The sequence below is a fragment of the Natator depressus genome, chromosome 19 (assembly GCF_965152275.1).
Source record: "Natator depressus isolate rNatDep1 chromosome 19, rNatDep2.hap1, whole genome shotgun sequence".
Lineage (NCBI taxonomy): Eukaryota > Metazoa > Chordata > Testudines > Cheloniidae > Natator > Natator depressus.
The window spans coordinates 3491425-3514068 of NC_134252.1; the positions used below are offsets into that span (position 1 = coordinate 3491425).

General features: G+C 44.5%; 1 protein-coding gene across 1 annotated transcript in view; it reads left to right on the plus strand.

Annotated features, from left to right (window-relative positions):
• Positions 1-20527: 20527 nt before the first annotated feature.
• PSMB2 (proteasome 20S subunit beta 2) overlaps positions 20528-22644 on the plus strand; it is a 28700-nt gene continuing 26583 nt past the window's right edge. The window contains exon 1 of the mRNA XM_074934318.1: positions 20528-20721. Coding sequence (XP_074790419.1) covers positions 20631-20721 — 91 coding nt within the window. The 5' untranslated portion in view covers positions 20528-20630. The remainder of the gene's footprint in view (positions 20722-22644) is intronic.

The following is a 22644-nucleotide window of genomic DNA, read 5'->3' on the forward strand; positions in this document are numbered from 1 at the left end:
CACCTTCAATTTCCACTGGGGGGTTAGGGGTGAGGGTGCTGAGCACAATCTAGTATTAGGGCCTTAGAAATACTGGAGCAAATTCATCCTTGGTGTAAGCCCATTGACTTCAGTGGAGTAACCTTAGTTAAGGAAGTTCCATTTTCAGTTCTTCTGGGGCCTTTCTGTAGATCACTCTCGATTAACTTTCAAGTGATATGATAAGTAGTAATAATACTGCTGCATTGTCCCTAATTATTTTCCATATAATTATGTACCCTGAAGAAACCTTTTAAATAGCACGGTCTCATCAGCGCTCTGGTCCAAGGGACTCATTTGTTTCCTAAAAGAAAAATTCTTGGGGCCAAATCCTTCATCAATCCTTATTTGGGAAAAACTCCTCCTGAATTCAGTGAGCCAGATCCTCAGCAGGTGCAAATCAGCTTCAATGGAGCTATGCTGATTTACACCAGCTGACGATCTGCTCACAGAGTAAAAATTCGGAATGGACCTCAGGATTTGGGGCATTGGCAGTATAAAGTATTTTGGGGGGGAAATCAGATGAACCATAATAATGAAAACATTAGTGACTTTCTATTTCTTTTATCAGCTCATCCTGTTTTCCTTTTTCATTTTTTAACCCTTTAGAAGTACCCTCTGCCTGATATGTGAAAGACAGAGAAAGGGACAGGCAGAGAGAGATTGGATCTTTCTGGTAAAAAGAAAAGGAGGATTTGTGGCACCTTAGAGACTAACAAATTTATTTGAGCATAAGCTTTCGTGAGCTACAGCTCACTTCATCGGATGTTTTTTGGTGTTTAGCTTTACGTGTTTATGCTTATTTGATTTTATGTTTCTGTTTATATATACCTAGGCATTGTGTATGTGCATATGGGTGTATCTAACATCTATCTATCTATATTTTTTTAAAGGTGCTGAGTATCCATTATACCCACTGAAGAGAATGGCAGTTGTGAGTGCTTAGCACTAGTAACTGGACAACACTGCTGCTATGCAGTAGGTGTATCTGCAAACTCTATGTGCACCTGTGTATATATACTTATGTATACCTGTGCTTGTGTATATGCTTCCATAGACCATATGCATTTGTGTATATATAGTGGGATATTGTACACATATCTGTGCATGCAGACTTGGGTACGGTATGTTGCAAATGCATTGTATGTATACCCGCATATTGTGTGTACACCTGTGCACGGTATGAGTACCTTATACATGCATATTGATCGGACACCCAGCATGTCTATATGTGGTACCAGTACACATATTGTGTATATATCGGTGTATTGTATATGAGCATGTGTTTTGTGTACAAACTGAATGGCAAGTGAAAACTATGATGTAAGTAGGTGCCTTGTTGTGAATTTAAGCCAAAAGACGGGAAGGAACATTAAGGGTTCAATATGTTCTGAAGGACACAGAATTCACTGAGTAAATTGCATATATGTTTAAATGGATGTCCTTCTCCCACTAGATGTATTAAAAATAGCAAATCACCCTTTAATACAGGGATTCCTAGGAAGGGCCCATGACACTGATGATCCCATAGCGCTTTCAATAAGAACAGAGGGATCTGCTCTTTGCTGAGATTTCCCCTCGCCGCGCTGTCATTCAGCTAGCTGTCTGCTTCCCTCCCACCGCAGAGCTGGCTGCATTTCAGAGGAGTAGCATTTGCTATAGGAGTATGTCTATACTGCTAAATTCTTCAGTGACATGCCCCCCTGAACCCCCATTAAAGTCAATGGAGTGTAAGTGAGCATGCAATTTGGCTTGTACTGTATTAAAAAAACGGGGGGGGGGGATCCTTTAAGGATGAAAGATGCTGTATCAATTGACATTTCCCCATTATTTTATTTTATTACTTTATTACTAGTGGAGAGGAGGGTCTTGGTTTGGAACCCAAAGACAATTAGGAACCGACTTACTTATGTGCTTAACTTTAGGCAGTGTGACCACTCAGAGTGAATAAAGTCAATCATGTGCATATATCTATGTAGGACTGGGTTCATAGAATAAGAAGCCGAATATAGTGGTGTGACAAAGGTCTGTTCCCAAGAATCCCTGTAAAAATCTTTTTCCAGGAAAGGGATAACTCTTTTGAAACAGGTTTGGTAAGCTAGCCCCTGCTTAGTGCTTATGTAACATACACCCATCCCTTCTTATGCACCCACACAACTCTGATCTCAGCCTGTCTCCCTCTGAGCCACGGCTTAAGAATCAGGGACAAGTTTCTAGGATGTAGCAGTGCACATTGACTTGCTGAAATAGTTAATGAGAAATTATACCATCCCCGAGCCCTATACACACACACCACCCCAGAACAAAAAACCCAGAATAATAATTAAAAGATGCCTAGAAACGCTCTTGGAAGAGCATAAATTCTGAAGATGAAAGTAAATGATTAAAATAATTAAATACTTCAAGTTGACAAGCAGAAGCAGAATCTTGCCAACGGACATTTGTCGGTAATTAGTTAATTAATCCTAACACAAATTATAAGCCATAACAAACCAGTCAGGCTGAACACAGCCGGCTGTTCAGAATTAAACTTAAATAAATAAATAAATAGAGAGAAGAAGAAGAAGAAGAAGAAAGAAAAGTTTAAGTTTCTTACGAATTTGAAAAGATGATGCTGTCCAGGAGCTGGGGTTTCCTTGAGAGAGGGGAAGCCAGGCCACAAAGGCTAGATCGCTGGTGTTGAAGGTCAGATCCCAGAGCTCTTATGCTCTCCCAGATGTTCTCCTGTAACTGCTGCCGCCTTTATCCCTCTCTGCCCTTCTCCCACTCTTAGCTTCTTTCCTTCTTCCATTCCACCTCCCCATGCCTGGCAGAACTTCCCATTCCTCATGTGAGAAGCACCTTCCAATTCCTCTTTCAAGCCGCTTTACAACTTGCCCTTGCTTCTCTCATCTGTAATAGCTCCTCATAGTCTTGCATCTCAGCTGGGGTCCAGTGCATTGTATCAGTATGAGTTAGGGCCTGAACCTGTGGAAGAGCTCTGCATCTTCAACTCCCATTGACTTCAACACAAGAAGCTGAATGGGAGCAGTGCCTTCGAGGAGGCACTCAGCAACCTGGAGGACTGAATACTTAAGGGACTGTAAGTTCTTCAGGGGAGGACCTTTGTCATGTTTTCAGAGCACCCTGTGTCCATATGGCACTCAGTGAAGAATAACAATAACACGTAAGCAAATGCAAAAGCCATGCATCTGGAGAGGTTTATCCCCAGCATAGGCCCAAAGCTATGGATCTGGCACCATGAATCCCATTTAACATCACCTCTGTTCTCTTCAAGAGCATCCACCAATGTAAGAAATGTCAAGACACCAGCTCTAAGAGGGGATTGTAGGATGTTAGGAGAACAGAGGGCCTGGATATGTCTGAAGTGGAATAACTGAGGCACAACTAGAAATTATTTTGCTCTCCACAACAAAATTTATATGCAGCTTTCAGAGAGGAACCATGATCTGGTGGTTACAGCAGGAGACTGGGAAACCGGACTCCTAGTTTCTGTCTTTAGTGCTAGGTGGGAGTACGGTGTGGTGCCTAGAATAGGGGATTAAGGATCAGGACTCCCCCGTGGCTGAGAGCAAGTATGGTCCAGTGATGTGAACTGGGAGCCAAGAATCCTGGGTTCTATTTCCATCTCTATCATTGACTCGCTTGCTGATTTTGGGTATTCCATTAAACCTTGCTGTGCCTCACTTTTGACATTGATAAAGTGGGGATAATGATACTGACCTACTTCACAGGGGTGTCATCTGAATTCACTAATATTTAAAAGAGCTCAGGAGTCAAGCAGAGGATTATTGACTAAAAGGGCATGAAGACCATAGCATAGCATGGTCAAATCACAAAGGGTGGCCCCAAGCTCCCAAGCAAAACTGACTTCAGAATTCTGAACATAAAGCCAGGCTGTTATGCCCTCATCCGGAAAGCATTCACAAAGGAAGGGCTAAAGCATACACCCAGTTTTGTTCATGCTCAAAGATATTTAGTACAAATGATACAAGGCCAAGAGGACACACTTGCGGTCAGCGTGGTGAGGAGCTGGTTTGAGCTGGAAGATGGGGATATTGCTTTAACTATTGCAATGGAAGGAGTTTAATGAACTGAACTCCAGTTTCTCACCTCTAGCAACCTTGGCTCAAGTCCAATTTGCAGCCCTAAATTAAGTGAGCTGAGTGCTGCCCACACAAGTCTTAGTGAATGACAGCTCATATGCTGCCGTGTACCTTCATATTAACACATGCAATCAGACCTGTGGATAGAGAAAGGAGCCATCCATGCCTTGTGTCTTCCACAGCACAAACAGCCTCTCAAATATAGAGACACATGAGTAAGTGTTCAGATGGAAAGCACATGTGTGCTCATCCAATCCTGGCATGGAAACAATGCCATGTGTCTTATCTGGCCAATAAAAAGTCAGCATCATAACTTGGCTAGTGACCGGCGAATATAATTCGATCACAGATATTTTTTTAAAATGGCAAAAAAAAGAAAATCATAATTTGTTTTCAAATAACAAAGAAATACAAAGAAATTGTGATCTTCTCCCTGGTGAAATTTGTCAGAGAAAAACAATCACATTGAATTATTTGCTCAGCTACTTAATCTCTCTCTCTGTAATGTGTATATGGGTATATATATGTGTGTGTCTGTATGCATGTATGACTATATATTTATGTGTGTGTTTATATGTGTGTTCATACATAATAGATAAATAGATAGAAATTACATTGGAAAAATAGCTTTATGGTAAAAAATTATAAGGATCATCCTTTTTTATTGAATTTCCTATTAAATGTGTGTGAAATGGGTTCCTGTTTGCTATAGAGCTCCAGTGAAGAGAAAGTTTTATTTTGTGTGTGTGTATGTGTGTGTGTGTGTTGTAAGTGTTTTGCATTATGTGAGTTCTGACCTTCAGAGGGGAACAGAAGGAATATTTTCCCCCCTGAGGCTAGAGTTGTCAGTGAAATGTCTGTCTTTCTTAATAATTTCAATCCGGGTGACAGGGGACAGGGCATTTTGCTCTGAACGAACGTTCTGTAAAAACTGTCAGATAGAATTTGTCTCAAGAAACAACATTTCTATCTATTCAGGGTCATAATTACAGACATCTTATGACCTGTGGAGCAGTGCATTTCTCTCAACAAAAAAAGGAACCCTAAAGTATGTGGTCTGGTCTTCCATGCCGCTTTGGATTAATGCTAAATGGATCCTAACAAATAATAAGAATCTCTAGCCAAAGATTTATTTTTCTCTTGTGGTTGTCCAGAATCCTTAATGAACTACGTATAGAAGTGACACAGTGGAAATGAAGGAATATAAAGAATTGCTACACGTTGGATTGGAGTAATGGTCCATTTCACCCTGTATCCTGTCTCCGAACTGCCTCTCCGAATTTCCTTAGAATTCGAAGTGGCCAGTCTTTTTAATTAGCTGAATAAGTAACTAAGCGAGTAGTTAACCAAATAAGCATGATGACGTTTTGATTGTGCTTTCCCCAATTTTGAAACACAGGAAATGGTGAGAAGACAGACATTTCAGTGACCTGCAGGAATTCAAACAGAAGGACAGAGTTAGAGAGAAATTGGAGAGGAAGGTTTGAATTGATGCTGCTGTCTATGAAACATCCAGAGCATTAAAGAAGTCTCCATTTGTTTTGTTAAAAGCTCATTGAGTCTTGATTTCCTGTCTGGTCTGTTCTCAATGGGGAAAAAGTATCAAATAACGGGAAGCAGCTTTTTTTCTCTCTCATGGCTTGATTTCAAGCTTAGCAACTGATTGTGAAATCTGATCATTACATTGGTCTCCACAGACCTCCACAGTTATGGCTCATGCTGCTCGAAACTGGAAATCATTTTTGGACACACTGAACTATTTCACCTCATGCAGCTCTTGGAGTACAAGTGTGCTCTGCACTGTACCTCTCAGGCTCCCCAAAAAGATCAAACAGGAGCACCAAGCTGGGGGATACAATGAAAATGAGTGAAACACGACAACCCAGATGATATGCTTCACACCACTTCTTTGATTTAATGAACACATTTCAGTTCCTTGCCTGGCCCCTACATGGCATAAGATTAGGACCTGCATGAAAAAAGTTCTACCAGGGAAGCTCTCTGGAGAGTGCAGTAGAAAAGTGTGAAGCGGTTTTGTGGCAAAATCCCAGATCGGAACATCCCAAATCTCTGGGAAAGTCTGAATCCAGATCTGAATGCTACAGCTCTCCCCTGTCTATATAATGAACCAAATCAAAGTTCTGAACCCCAACAGTTCCCCAACCCTCATTTGCAGATTTCTTCCTTTCAAGGCTGTAGCAGCACTAAGCAAATGGCCATGTTAAATGACCTTTCCCACTGCATGTTTTACCTCTGGAGTGTTGAGATTGTCCTGCTACATCTTGGTACATGATGGTCCAGAGTGTGTGTCCCACCACCTCGTCTATTGCAGCATCCATGTGTGGAAGTAGCTGTCTTTCTGGAATTAGCAAGCGGCCGCAGTAGAAGCATCTATCTATAGGAGTGGATTGTACTGTGGCAATTCTCCTGCAATGTGTAATGAAACTAGCTTATTCTTGGCTCTTATTCTTGAGAGTAGAGATGACTTCTATGTTTCTGAATATCATTATAAAGTAAGCAGTCTATGTACCAACTTGCAAAGCTCCTTCCTGTTAAAAGAAAGGGATCCTTTGACCCATATTGTGATGTGGGCTTTTTTCTTTTTAACATTTCTGTGTACTTGGCATTCAGGAAAGTGAACGGTTGAGATCATTGGCTAGAAAGAAGTACAGTGCAGGCAGACTTTCCCCCAAACCTTTCCTAAAATACCTTGCTCCTGGCCCACAGCACTGCCACCTCCATTCTAGTTCTGAGCCCACCTGCAGTTCTATCAATGCATTGCAGTCCTGATCTGCCCCCAGTTGACTTGAGCCCCCAGACAGCTCTGTGGATACATTCCAGTTATGACCTACACCTGCTCTTGTTACTCCAGTCCTGGGGCCTCAGTTGAGTGAAGGTGCTAATATGGTGTTAACTTAGTGGATTCATACCAGGGATGAAGTGGTTCCTGATCTCCAAGTACTCCAGGCATTCCTGGGGTTACCTTAGTTACAAGCAGCTATCTCACTAAAGTACCTGGACATTCCTGATTTATCCTGTAGTCTCACTGAGCGCTTGTCCCTATTGAACAATCACACCATGGCAACTTCTCCAAGAGCAAGGATGTTAACCCCAGCCTCCTGACTGAATTCCATTTTGGGTCACTGATTCTGCCCATTTAAATCCTCCTTGCTGTTTCAACTGGATACGGGATTCTTTGTCTATTCCTGTCTTTACCTGTTGTGTAGAGTTACTAAATGCTGTTTAATAGCTGACAGGCTCCACCCAAGATGTGGCTGCATTGCACTTGTGGGTGAAAGGATTCCTTAATCACAATCACTAACCTTGCTGATGCTATGCACCATGTAAATATAAGATCATATTACTACGTGATGATTTAGTATTGATGTAATATTGCTCCAATTTTACTACATTGTGTCAACGGAGATTACACTAAAGCAAAGCCCTTTCTTGTCCAACACCAGTGGGTTATCCATAGCAGCCATTAAAAATCCCATGACACAGAATCTGGGGCTGAAATTTTGGCCCCATTAAAATCAATGGGTGTTTTGCCATTGACTTCAATGGGCCTAAGATATCACTCCTGGTGCCTCCATCTAAATTCCCTCTCTTGCCAAGAAGCATGCAAGGGCAGCCACAAGTTGCAGCAGAGCCACTGCACAAGACTCTCAGCTCTCTAAGGCAGAGAGTCTTTACTCTTTACTACATGTTTGTACAGTGCCTAGCACAATGGGGCCCTGAACCTTAATTAGGGCCTCTGCATGTTCCCTGGAATATAAATAATAACAGCATCACTAGCTAATGAATTGCTTTCTATAGTGCTTTGAGATACCTGGAGCCTGAAAGGTGCTAGGTAAAAGCAAATACAATTCTAACCCCTGTCAGTAATATGAGACGGGCATCCTATTACTCTCCCTAACGTTTGCTCTCTTTTTGAGCTGTAATACAGTAGGAAGGGAATGCATCCTGCTGTGCTATTGGGGAGTCTTTTAAAGTAATCCTGTACAGTAGCACTGACATTTCCCATGTCCCAGTGATCGTTGGTTATATTAAGTCCAAATTACACTCATTCTGCTGCTTTGTTGCAGTGAACATCCCCTTGTCGACACAGACTGAACAATGACACAGTGAGTGCTGCACTGAATGAACACCCTACAGGCGGGCCATGGCCCCAGCTGGTCTCTGAATGATTCTCACCTGTGAGAACAATCCATTAGAGATAGACGCACGTGCTAATCAGCTCCATTGACACTATGGACAGCAGGTTACAATCCATTTTCACCTGCAAACTCCAATCGATTCTCCATTCTTGCCATCACAGGTGTAGAGTAAACACTCTACAGATGACTGGAGATCAGGAAACGGTTATAGCTCCAAGTGGAGGAGCCAGTTAACCCACTGCATGCCAGTCGGTGATAGCTCTGGGTGCTCAACATCTTGCATTATCGGAGCATCCAGTTCTCATTTAGCTTTTCCTTCAATTTCAGTGTGAGAGCGGGCCCTCAGCAAGGAGCTTTACCGTCTCTATATGGGGAAGGCACATTCTTTCCATATTGACAATAATCACCACTGCTTCAGGATGCGCGGGTCAGATGAACGGGAGATTTTCCATATTCATAGGACACCCAATTCAAAGCTGCTGTGTGCATGAAAGCGAGCACTGCAGTGAGCTGCCTTTCATCCTGCTAATAGTTCACTCTGCATCCCAGGAGAACCAAACTCATGATTTACATATAAACTGACAAAACCCCTTCACCTCGGTAGTGTTTAACACCCATCTGTCAAAACAAACAACACATGAAACAAATGCTCAGCAATGGAAACCTTGCCAGTTGAAACCTGGACAAGCACAGTTCACCACAGGTGAGCTAGACTCAAGTAAGCTTGGGCAAAATCAGTTTACTTGCATGACAAAGGGATCTCACCATCCTCGCCTCCCCTGGGTGGAGGAGGAGCCTGAGGTTTCTTGCTGCAGGAGTCCTTTCCCGTTTGATTAGAGAAAAGCTCCATTTTTAATTTTATTTTTATTTAAGCCCACAGCAAGATGAAGGAGTGAGGCTGAAAGTTGCATCTGTGGAGTTCGGGCTGACAGGCTAAATAAGAACAAAGAATCATCTCAGCTTCATAAAGCGTCATTCATGTGTTACATGATGGGAAGGTAGCCTGGTCCAGCAGCTCAGCTGGGACCTGTGAACCTGGGTTCTATTCCTAGCTCTGCCCGTAATTTACTGTGTCACCTTTGATAAGTCACTTCCCCTCTCTGTGCCTTCATTTCACCCATTTGTAACATGGGGATAACAATACTTTCCCACTTCTGGGAAGGGCTTTGGGATTCTCATTAGAAAATGAGGTGTAAGTGCCAAGAGTTATGACCATTATAAAACTATCTCTACAAATGCAATGCTGAAACATACAACAGCGAGGGGCAGCATCCTAACAGAAATACTAATCAAATCATCTAGAAAATAAAAACTCTAATCCTTGTGCTTTGCTCTTCCAAAACATCCCTTGCTCAGTGTTCCTACAGCATTCCATAATCATGGATTAAACCACACAGCACTGCTGTAAGATAGGTAAAACAGTGGCACCCCATTTACTACTGAATAAACTGAAGCACGGCTAGATTAATTGACAGCCCTGGGTCAAATGATGTATCAGTGACAGAACCAGGAATCAAACCCAGACATTTTAATTCCCAATCCCCTGCTCCAGCCAACAGATAACACGGTTTTTAACCCTATACTATGCCTGATAAACTAATATGTTTGTGGGGGAGTTTTTGATCAGACCCAAGAGTGTAAAGGCCTGAATTCTATACCTGGCTCTAATGTAGACTGGCTGTGTGACCTTGAGTGACACACAACTGCTCTGAGCCTCAGTTTCCACAACTACAAAAACGGTCATGTCTGTATTGCATGACTATTCACACGATACTGCCTGTCCTGCTGGGCACTAGATTCTGTGTAAAATCTGGGAAGGATCCATTGGGGTGGCCTTTGTTAAATGCTTTGTGAGCTACAAATGTAAAAAGTGCTTTTGAAGTGTTCAGTATTACTATTACAACCAGACATCCTGATGTGCGCTATTGCTCACAGACATCTTCCAGGATAGCTAGACAGCTGATGGACAGATACTCTGGGAAAGACTGCAATCTGATCAGGTTAACTGTTCGCTTGTTGGGTAAGCGTAACAATAACAACTGTAATATTGGGTGGACAACTTGTGAAGGGATAAAAAAAGAGCTGCTGAAAGGTTTGAAAAAACAGTGTACGACTCCATGGACACTATCTTTTTCCAATTGTTGGTGGAATGACTTGTTCACTTTTGGCTCTCGGCTGGGGCAATCAGCACCTAGTAAACAGATTTTTATTCCTCCCCTTTCCCCTGCAAATGCCATCTTAAATTAGTAAATAGGGGGTTTTGCCCATGTCAGTGGAAGAGGACAAAAGGGCACTCTCTGGGCCAGATCCTCAGCTGGTGTAAATCAGCATTGCTCTGCGGGACCCCTCCTCATATAAAAAGGAGAGATTGTGGACCTGTGTTAGTGTTCTTTTTACTGACATTTACTGGTTTATAGCTTTTCCAGTATTGTCAAATATCCTATCCACCTTGGTGTAGAAGATAACACTTCAGTTTTTCATCCTAGCCTGTCTTTCTACTCACATTTCACACATTACACTGATTTATTATTGTAAAGTTCCTTGTCAATGTTATTGTAGGGTTGCCCTGGAGAGATGGGCTTGGTTTGTAATTGCAGGATAGATCATAGGACCAAGCTGATCTGTTATCATGCAATTACTTGTGAGGGCTGGATACACACACAGGGTTGCTGAGTCGTTCATGATCGCTAAGTCAGTCACACCCACACAGGGTTTTTTTAATTGTTGGATTCCTTATAAGAGCAGCGCCACATGCACTGCTTCTTATTGGTGCTAGCCTGGACCTGGGAGACACAAGGTTAAATTCCCTCCTCTGCCAAAGACTCCCTGTGTGACATAGGGTAAGTCATTTAATCTCTTTGTGTCTCAGTTCCCCATCTCTACCATGGAGATAATCATAGAATCATAGAATATCAGGGTTGGAAGGGACCTCAGGAGGTCATCTAGTCCAACGCCCTGCTCAAAGCAGGACTAATCCCCAACTAAATCATCCCAGCGAGGGCTTTGTCAAGCCTGACCTTAAAAATATCTAAGGAAGGAAATTCCACCACCTCCCTAGGTAACGCATTCCAGTGTTTCACCACCCTCCTAGTGAAAAAGTTTTTCCTAATATCCAACCTAAACCTCTCCCACTGCAACTTGAGACCATTACTCCTTGTTCTGTCATCTGCTACCACTGAGAACAGTCTAGATCCATCCTCTTTGGAACCCCCTTTCAGGTAGTTGAAAGCAGCTATCAAATCCCCCCTCATTCTTCTCTTCCACAGACTAAACAACCCCAGTTCCCTCAGCCTCTCCTCATAAGTCATGTGTCCCAGTCCTCTAATCATTTTTGTTGCCCTCCGCTGGTCTCTTTCCAATTTTTCCACATCCTTCTTGTAGTGTGGGGCCCAAAACTGGACACAGTACTCCAGATGAGGCCTCACCAATGTCGAATAGAGGGGAACGATCACGTCCCTCGATCTGCTGGCAATGCCCCTACATATACAGCCCAAAATGCCATTGGCCTTCTTGGCAACAAGGGCACACTGTTGACTCATATCCAGCTTCTCATCCACTGTAACCCCTAGGTCCTTTTCTGCAGAACTGCTGCTGAGCCATTCGGTCCCTAGTCTGTAGTGGTGCATGGGATTCTTCCATCCTAAGTGCAGGACTCTGCACTTGTCCTTATTGAACCTCATCAGATTTCTTTTGGCCCAATCCTCTAATTTGTCTAGATCTCTCTGTATCCTATCCCTACCCTCCAGCGTATCTACCTCTCCTCCCAGTTTAGTGTCATCTGCAAACTTGCTGAGGGTCCAATCCACACCATCCTCCAGATCATTTATGAAGATATTGAACAAAACCGGCCCGAGGACCAACCCTTGGGGCACTCCACTTGATACCGGCTGCCAAGTAGACATGGAGCCATTGATCACTACCCATTGAGCCCCACAATCTAGCCAACTTTCTATCCACCTTATAATCCATTCATCCAGCCCATACTTCTTTAACTTGCTGGCAAGAATACTGTGGGAGACCGTGTCAAAAGCTTTGCTAAAGTCAAGGAACAACATGTCCACTGCTTTCCCCTCATCCACAGAGCCAGTTATCTCGTAATAGAAGGCAATTAGATTAGTCAGGCATGACTTGCCCTTGGTGAGTCCATGCTGACTGTTCCTGATCACTTTCCTCTCCTCTAAGTGCTTCAGAATTGATTCCTTGAGGACCTGCTCCATGATTTTTCCAGGGACCGAGGTGAGGCTGACTGGCGTGTAGTTCCCAGGATCCTCCTTCTTCCCTTTTTTAAAGATGGGCACTACATTAGCCTTTTTCCAGTCGTCCGGGACTTCCCCGGATCGCCATGAGTTTTCAAAGATAATGGCCAATGGCTCTGCAATCACATCCGCCAACTCCTTTAGCACTCTCGGATGCAACACATCCGGCCCCATGGACTTGTGCTCGTCCAGCTTTTCTAAATAGTCCCGAACCACTTCTTTCTCCACAGCGGGCTGGTCACCTACTCCCCATGCTGTGCTGCCCAGTGCAGTAGTCTGGGAGCTGACCTTGTTCATTAAGACAGAGGCAAAAAAAGCATTGAGTACATTAGCTTTTTCCACATCCTCTGTCACTAGGCTGCCTCCCTCATTCAGTAAGGGGCCCACACTTTTCTTGACTTTCTTCTTGTTGCTAACATACCTGAAGAAACCCTTCTTGTTACTCTTAACATCTCTTGCTAGCTGCAACTCCAGGTGTGATTTGGCCTTCCTAATTTCACTCCTGCATCCCCGAGCAATATTTTTATACTCTTCCCTGGTCATTTGTCCAGTCTTCCACTTCTTGTAAGCTTCTTTTTTGTGTTCAAGATCAGCAACGATTTTACTGTTAACCCACGCTGGTCGCCTGCCATATTTACTATTCTTTCTACACATCGGGATGGTTTGTCCCTGTAACCTCAATAAGGTTTCTTTAAAATACAGCCAGCTCTCCTGGACTCCTTTCCCCCTCATGTTATTCTCCCAGGGGATCCTGCCCATCAGTTCCCTGAGGGAGTCAAAGTCTGCTTTTCTGACGTCCAGGGTCCGTATTCTGCTGCTCCCCTTTCTTCCCTGTGTCAGGATCCTGAACTCAACCATCTCATGGCCACTGCCTCCCAGGTTCCCATCCACTTTAGCTTCCCCTACTAATTCTTCCCGGTTTGTGAGCAGCAGGTCAAGAAGAGCTCTGCCCCTAGTTGGTTCCTCCAGCACTTGCACCAGGAAATTGTCCCCTACCCTTTCCAAAAACTTCCTGGATTGTCTGTGCAGCGCTGTATTGCTCTCCCAGCAGATATCAGGGTGATTGAAGTCTCCCATGAGAACCAGGGCCTGCAATCTAGTAACTTCCGTGAGTTGCAGGAAGAAAGCCTCGTCCACCTCATCCCCCTGGTCCAGTGGTCTATGGCAGACTCCAACCACGACATCACCCTTGTTGCTCACACTTCTAAACTTAATCCAGAGACACTCAGGTTTTTCTGCAGTTTCATACTTGAGCTCTGAGCAGTCATACTGCTCCCTTACATACACAGTGTAACTCCCCCACCTTTTCTGCCCTTTTCATCCCTGTAAGGTAGCTATTCCCTACCACACAGGGATGCTGGGAGGCGAAATACGTTAAAAGAATGTGAGATGCTCAGATTCTACAACAGTGGGAAGCCATATAAGTACCTAAGATATCTAAATAGATCGTTGCATATAAATTTTTGGCTATTTACAACACCCCCTAAAATAAAATTAAAAAAACAAAAAATCCTAAAATATTTGGCTAGAAATAAATAACATTTGCAAACAAGTATAAGGAAAAAATTCCAGCCATTCAAATCTTAAAACACACAGCGGCCCTGATAGTGTCCATTTAATTATTGGATGTCTCCATTTCCTGAGTATTCCTTGGCACAGATGCACCATTGTCTTTATCACAACAGTACAATTGTTTCTGAAATGCCTTAGCCCCAGAAAGGGATGTAGGTATGTAGCGTATGTATGTGCTTTCTAAACAGGAAAATTCAATCTGTCAAGAAAATTCAATAACCATCTCAACATTTAATTGCACCCAAGGGCACAATAAAAATCAACAAGGATGGTAGTTGTTGATTTTTCGTTAACCTTCTCTTAAAAAAACCCCAAACCTGCTAAGTTAGACCGGCTGGCTGTGTGTATATGTGTAATATGTACAGAGACCTATAGGGAAAAATGTGTTTAAAACTTCAAATTGGATCCACACAGGAAAACACACTTAAAAACTGGCACAGAGCTTTGCCATTGTTAGGTAAAAGAAAACATCCTGTTTTGATTTATGCACGCAGCACTCAATTTAACAAGTGTAGCTATGGGCAATTGGAAAACAGTCAAAATGGTGAATTTGCTGCTTACTTTCATTGAAACTGTTTCCTAAAGACAATTTGTTGTAGCTTTTTGGCATGGTTGGAATGTTTTTAACCCACAAGGACAACGTCCACTTCTCACCACTGAATGGTGAATGTGTTGGCCTAGCTGCAGTCAGGTATATGCCATGCAGCACAGCGTCCAGTATATTATTTCCTGGGACAGTTTTCCTTATGGTGACTGGTATGGTGACTAGTGATGGGGTTTTTAAAGCTTCAATGGGCCCTTTCACTAACGGACGGCTAAATCTTTATGGAACCACTCTTAGGCTTTGTCTACACTGGCACTTCATCGACAAAACTTTTGTCGTTCAGGGGTATTAAAAAAAAACACCCCCCCGAACGACAAAAGATTTACAGACGAAAAGCGCCTGACCAAAAGCGCTCTCCTGCCGACAAAGCCGCTGCCGCTTGTGGGGGGGGGAGTTTTTTGTTGGCAGGACTGCTCTCTCCTGTCGACAAACAGCAGCTACACTGCATGCCTTTTTGCAGCACAGCCGTGTTGCTTAAAGCCTTGTAGTGTAGCCATAGCCTCAGTGAGTATAATAGATGAGGTCCCAACCTATGGTGGAGTGTAATTAATAAACTAAGTGCCAGTTGGGGTTATTCTGCACCTCAAGTCAGTGACTGCTTTTCAGTGGCCAGACAGTTAGAACATTGGTGGTTGTTGTTGTTGTTATTATTTATATCACAGTAGCACCCAGAGCCTCCCACGTGCTGGGTGTTGTACATCCACATAATAAGAGACAGTTTTTGGCCTGAGGAGTTTACAATTTAAATAGATGAAGAGTGGGAGAAATGCTGGAAATATTATGCGGGGTACAATGGAAATCACCACTTGCTGAACATCAGCTGTGTGTTTACTTACGGAAACTCAAGCTCAAGCCTATGGAGTGAAATCGACAAATAACTGTCACAGTAGGAAATGTCCCTGGCTCCATCAGTAAACTGTTCAAGTAGAAGACCTGCCGCTTTTGACATCTTGAGTTCAGGAGCTTTCCCCTGATGTCTGGTTTCTGACTCTGACAGACTAATTCTGCAGGAAAACAAAGTTTTGATGAACAACCAGATGGGTCAAAATTCAGGGCCTGCTCCATTCAATCCAAAGGGAATGTTACCATTGACTTAAATGACAGCAGGATCATTATTATATGAAGTGTATAATATGGGCTGCTCTGAAAGACGGGGGAGGGGGAGGCGTGTTACTGGGGTCAGACGGGGACAGTGGCTGAATGTCTGAATCTACGTTTTCAATTGCTTGCTCTAGCTCATTCAGCATTCTCACTACTAAGTATGCTGAGAGTCACTAAGAGACATGGGCAGACACCTCTAGTGCAGCTGGCATTGCTTGCTATTTCAGACCCAAAGTTGGGCAATAGATAAATTACTCCCTCACTCCTGGAATGATTTCACTGGCTCTCTTCTCAGTTCAGTTCCTTTTGACTACAAAGACTGGAGGCTGTGGAAGCGACAGTCATTTCTTTCAGAAAGAATTCATGCCCAAAGAACTTTTACCTTACAAACAGGGTTCATAATTTTCCTTTCTATTTGGAGCGTCAAAAAGCTTCACTAGAAAGTAGGTTAATCACTCTCGTTAATTGTTTCTGGTAGAGCTGACCAAACCTTTTCAGTTTTATGTTGCTAGAAGGGCTGGCAACTCTATATTCTTAGAGAGCAGTGATGTTTAGACAGCACAAATTCAATCACCTTCCTTCTCCTTCTGAGTTTTGCTTTGAGGTTTGTACATTTATACCCCAAAATGCTTGGTGCCAAAGCACAAGATTTACACCTGTCATTAAATCCTTGGGATTCTCCTGGTACTAAGCCCAAGTTTGCCTGAAAGGTGCATCAACTTCAGGGAATATATCAATTATCCTGGACCAAGTTTCAGGTCCACAACAAAACCAGAAACTAGGGGAATTAACTGGTTTTCTATTTTGTTCACACAGTTCTGCTCCTGACGCAAAAACATTTCCTTCTACACTACACCACCCTCAGAAAACCTTTGCAAAAAGAAAAGGAGTACTTGTGGCACCTTAGAGACTAACCAATTTATTTGAGCATAAGCTTTCGTGAGCTACAGCTCACTTCATCGGATGCATTCAGTGGAAAATACAGTGGGGAGATTATAAATCTCCCCTCTGTATTTTCCACTGAATGCATCTGATGAAGTGAGCTGTAGCTCACGAAAGCTTATGCTCAAATAAACTGGTTAGTCTCTAAGGTGCCACAAGTACTCCTTTTCTTTTTGCGAATACAGACTAACACAACTGCTACTCTAAAAGAAAACCTTTGAACATCTTAGAATTTCAGTGTGCCTGGGGGTCTGAACTCAAAGACAGGAAAAGAGATCAGGGAGCTATTGAGGCAAATTTACTATTCAGGCATTTAGACACACTCGTCAACATGTCACACAATCCACATGTTGATCAACACATCCACCAAAGTGGTCCTTGGACAAAATCTCTTTGCCCTACAGCAAACTATTAGTTGCCATCCTCCCATCCCAGGCCTTTGGGGTGAAAAGTGTGATTAGTGAGGAATGACTAAAGTCTTGTGGCTTTAGACTGCGATTCAAGAGATCTGGGCTCGGTTCTTGGTTCTGCCACAGACACCTTGGGTAAGTCACTTATTCTCTGTGTCTGTTCCCCATCTGTAAAAGAGGTATAATTCTACTCCCTTTGTCTAACTTGTCTTTCTAGATTGTAAACTCTTTGAGACAGGGGCTGTCTCTCACTATGTATACGTACAATACCTAGCACGGTGGGGCCTCGAGCTGCTACATTGATACAAATAATAACACAAGTGATAAAAAAAGTAAAATTTCCATGAAAAATGGTGTGAGGGAGGGGGGAAATCACTTTTTCTCCCAACCAGTTCTAAGTGTTGTGTAAATAAGATATTTTATTAAAGTTAAGATTTGTGTCATTATTGTGGAAAATGCTTCCCTAACCCAGGCTCTTCTATAATTGGGGTCACCATCGCTAATTTTTTTTCCAGGATTATCTTGATTTTTGACAAAGTAATTCTATCTCCTGCCTGCAAATCCTACTGAGCTGACAGCTAGAGACCAAAAAACAAGCTGGGGGCTATCCTGTCTCACACATCATCACAAAAATTGTCTGCTAAATTTTAATTGCAGTCTTCGTTTCTCAGGATGATGTAGGAGACAAACTAAAGACCGACTCAGATCCCAGTTTTTTGCTGGGTTTTTTTTCCCAGTGGGAAAAACCTTTTGATCTGTAACCATTGCACATTTGATCTGGAATCACCAAAGGAATCAATAAGGAACCTCACAGTGTGATTTTATACATTTTGGAGTATAACTGCACCTCAGTGTGACATAGATTTTGCCACATCAGGGACTAGCACTTGATGATGGCATGAAAAGACAGTTGCATACCTGCATACATAACGGTGTTTAGGATCGCTTGGAAGTTGTGTCTAACTTTATTTAGTGTCCTCACTGTTATGGGCCCCTCACCCCTTTGGGGTGCCACCTGGAACTGCGATACCAGTAAGCCCACCTAACCCACCAACCTGGGCTACTTTTTCACTGTACTGCTGTGACAGGCTCTCAAGCTCCTTCCAGCACACATACAGTTAGGGACACACCCAGCTGCAGCTTCACACAGATCCTGAGATCAGCTCTGCATGGGAAGGCTCAGCTAAGGAACTGCCCAGTTACTCAAGTGCACACCCTCCTTGGAAGGGTAAACCCAAAATTATACCATCTTGCACTGCACAGGGAACTGTACAGCGTAAGATCATGAAATTCGCCCCCTCCCTCAATGTGGAGGAAGATATGCAACAGCTTTCTGTCCCCAGTTAGGATTTGCACACACTGGTTTTAGAAAAAACAAAAACAAGTTTAACAACTACAAAAGATAGATTTTAAGTGATTTTAAGTGATAGCAAATAGGTCAAAGATTACCTTAGTAAATAAACAAAACCACAAACTGAGTTTAACATACTAGACAGGTAGGATATGGATTAGCAAATTCTCACCCTGAGCGATCAACAAGCTGGCAGATTCTTAAGGCACAAGCTGCCTTGGCTTTTCAAGCTTGGGTTTCCCAGGTTTTCATACGCAGGCTAGAAATCCCTCTAGCCTGGGACCATCACTTCCCCCAGTTCTGTCTTTGTTCCTCAGGTGTTTCCAGGTGTGTTGTTGTAGGGGGAGTGAGGTATCATCATGATGTCATTGTCCCCCTTTTATATCTTCTTACCACTTGCTGGAAAGCTCTTTTGCTATGACCTGGATCAAACGGTTCCCATTGTGTAGTGCTATCTCTGAGAGGTTTCTATTGTACACAGTTTCTGGGGTAATCCTTGTGCTTGTGTGCATTTCCTCAATAAACCATGAACGTTGTTTGGCCTTTTTACTGTTGTACATGAAAGGCTGCTTGTGGCTGGTTTCAACCTAACATGTTTTAGTAACACATATATAGCTAAACTTCATAACATACGATGATAGCACATACAATCCAACGAGATATTAATGTCTAGCAGATCAAGACTTTTAGAACAATACCTCACAAGGCATACTTTGTACAAAACATATGCTAATTACATGACAGTGGTGAATATTGGGGTGCCAGGGTGTCACACTCACCAGATTAGTTTGATGTAGAAAAAGATTATAGAGTGGCTATTTCTCCCTTCAGGCTGTGATTGCTGAATACTTTCCTGGCCTGCACGGAGTACTCCTGACTGGCATACAACCACTGCAGGAAGCGTATCGTTCGGATAAGTTCATGGAGCATAGGTCCATCAATGGCTATTAGCCAAGATGGTCGAGGACACAACCACATGCTCTGGGTGCTCTACACCTCCAACTTACAAGAAAATGGAACTGAACAACAGGGGATGGATCACGCAATAAATTCCCTCTTCTGTACACTCCTTATGAAAAACCTGGCACTGGCTGCCGTCGGAAGACAAGATACTGGGCGAGACGGACCATTGGCCTGACCCAGTCTAGCCATTCTGACCTTCTTACTGTCAGATCAACAACAGTCTGGTCTAGCGGCTGACCGGGGGCTGACTGTAACAGAGGGTGACGCTATGACCTGCTCGGTATGGTGCATGAGGCGGCGAAGGGGTGTGATTCGGGGGGTGCGGCGACACGTTTGGGGGAGGGATAGCTCAGGGGTTTGAGCATTGGCCTGCTAACCCCAGGGTTGCGAGTTCAATCCTTGAGGGGGCCATTTAGGGATCTGGGGCAAAAATTGGGGATTGGTCCTGCTTGGAGCAGGGGGTTGGACGAGATGACCTCCTGAGGTCCCTTCTCACCCTGATAGTCTATGATTCTGTGGGTGAGCTGCTCAGCCCGGCGAGGCCCGTCCTCGTCCTGCAGCCAGGAGTCTGCCCCAGGGACACCCACTCGGGGGCGTGCTCCTCCCGGCCCGCCAGGAACCCGCCGAGCGCCCGCCGCCAAGGCACGCCCGGAGGCCGCCGGGAGCGGAGGCGAGCCGGGCCGCTCCCGCTCCGCGGCCAGCCTGCAGCCGGGCCAGGTGCTCAGACACCGCGGGAGGGCACGACAGGAAACCCCGGACTTCGGGGAGCCCAGGGGGCCCCACCGGGCAGGGGACCCAGCCCCCTCAGTCTCCCCCGCGGGGAGGGGAAGGGGCGGGTGCAGCCTCGCGGAGGCGGAGACACGGCAACCGAAAAGCCAAGGCCGCGGCGCGGGAGAGGGGAGGGCGGAAGACGGGCGAAGTCCCCAGACCCGGGGTAAAGGGCGGGGGTCAGAGGTCAGAGGTCGCTGGCTGGAGCGGGCCTGGTCACATGGCGGGTGGGGCTCTCGCGAGAGCGGGCGGCTGCGTCATCCCCCTGCGCCCGCCGTGCGGCCTCGCTGTGTCACGTCGCGCCGCGGAGGAGAGGGAAGCTGCCGCCGGCCCGGGCCTGAGGAAGAACCGCGCGCGCGCCCCCACCCCCGCCCCCGCCATGGAGTACCTGATCGGCATCCAGGGCCCCGACTACATCCTGGTGGGGTCCGACACGGTGGCGGCCTCCAGCATCGTCCAGATGAAGCACGGTGGGAGGCGGCGGGGGGGCCCGGGGGCGGGGGGGATACGAAAGTCGCGGGGCAGCCGCTCAGGGAGGGGGATGGGGGAGGGGCAGCTGCTCAGGGAGGTGGGGGGGGCAGTTGCTCAGGGAGGTGGGTGGTGGTGGTGGTGGTGGTGGTGGTGGTGGGGGGGGGGGGGGCAGCTGCTCAGGGAGGGGGGTGGTGGGGGAGGTAAAGATTTCTTTACCCTCCCCCCTGCTGCAGAGCCCAGGGGACTGGTATACGTCCGGGAGATCCCTGCCCCCTTGATGACGGTTTTCCTGGTGCACCTGCTGCTGTGTCACCATTTACTATTTATGCACCTTTGCACTGGGAAGCAGGTTACCTTGAAGACCCCGAAGGAACTTGCTTTTCTTATTTAAAAACAAACAAACAAAAACCCAAGGTCTTCATCAAGATCTGTGGTGGCGTGTTGTGACACCACCCCGGGGCCCTGCTGAGAATCCGGGTTCCATTAGGCTGCATGCAGTGCAGCCACCTAGGAAGGCCTGGCCCCTGCCCCAAAGAGTGTATTGTGTGGCCGCTAACTTCCCACTGGAAAGGTATTTTCACAGTGTAGCAAACTTGGCAGATGGGGAAAAGTTTTCAAAAAGCAATTGATCTCCTAGTCTCTCTGCTGTGACTTTAGATATTTTTATTTATTCTGTATTGGTTCTACAGTGAATTCATATATTTGTCGCCTCAGCCTCTTGCGGTAGAGTTTAGAGGCCCAGGTTAGGGTTCCCCTGTGCTTGGCACTGCACACCTTTATAAAAGAAAACTCTATCCCAGCCCCATAGTGTATTTAAATATAAGATGAGAGGCAACGGGTGGCGAAAAAGAAGCAGCAGGGAGGTCAAGGTATCGGTGAAATGATTATGGTTGGTATAATAAGTAGTAGTCACAGTACACCCACTGTTTAGCCATTGTTGAGCATTGCGTAGGCATCACAGCAAAGGTGAGTTTTAAGGAGAGATTTCATGGCTGACAGTGTAGTGTTTTTTTTCTGACTTTTATTGGCTCTTCTCCCTTACATGAGAAGCAGCATAGAAGTGAAAAGGTATTTGAGGGTTATTCAGCAAAAATTAATCAAATGAACATCTGTAAAGTGTTTGGTGTTAGTTAGCTCTTGGAAGATGTAAGAGCCAAGTTGTCCACCCATTTCTAAGTTACTTCAAATAGAAAAATATCCATAACTGCTCACGTGAGAGAGCTGAGCGAGACCAAAAGAGGTAACTTTGTGTCTCAGATTGTGCACATGTAACAACTGAAGATGAAAAGATATTATGGGGAGCTGTTGCTGATCTTTGGGATTTATAAAGCACCCATTATTTGGTTTTTTCACTTCTAACTTTTTTCATTATTTAAAAACTGTTGCTAGAATGCTGAGCCATCTGAACAATAACAGTTACCTGAACATGTGTACCTTTTATCTACTCAAGTGTTGGAGATTAGTACAGATAGTACAAGTTCCCAGGTTTTACATCCTTTCTGAACCATTATCCAAAGGAAATTGACTGTGTCTTCACTTGAAAAATTTATAAAATATTTCCCCCAGCAGTTTTAACACAGTTTCATTTGAACTAGTGGGACCCAAGGCTTCCTTGGCTGGACCTGTTTTAGTTAACCCTATTTAAAAGTAAGCCTAATTGAAAGGGTAGAAAACATGGGTCCAGACACAAAAGTCTTATCAACATTAGAGTTCCGACCAACTTTCACTGTGGTTCAGTTGAACTGGTGTTAGAGCTGGTGGTGGAGACACTTTAAAATTTCCCCACTGCACATCAGGTTTCAGGGCCTGATCCTGCAAGCACTTACATGTAGTCAGTGGAACTGCTCGCACGCGCAAAGCTACACATATGTTTGTGGGACTGAGTTCTATGTTAGCAAAGTAAAACAAGTGCAGTCAAATGT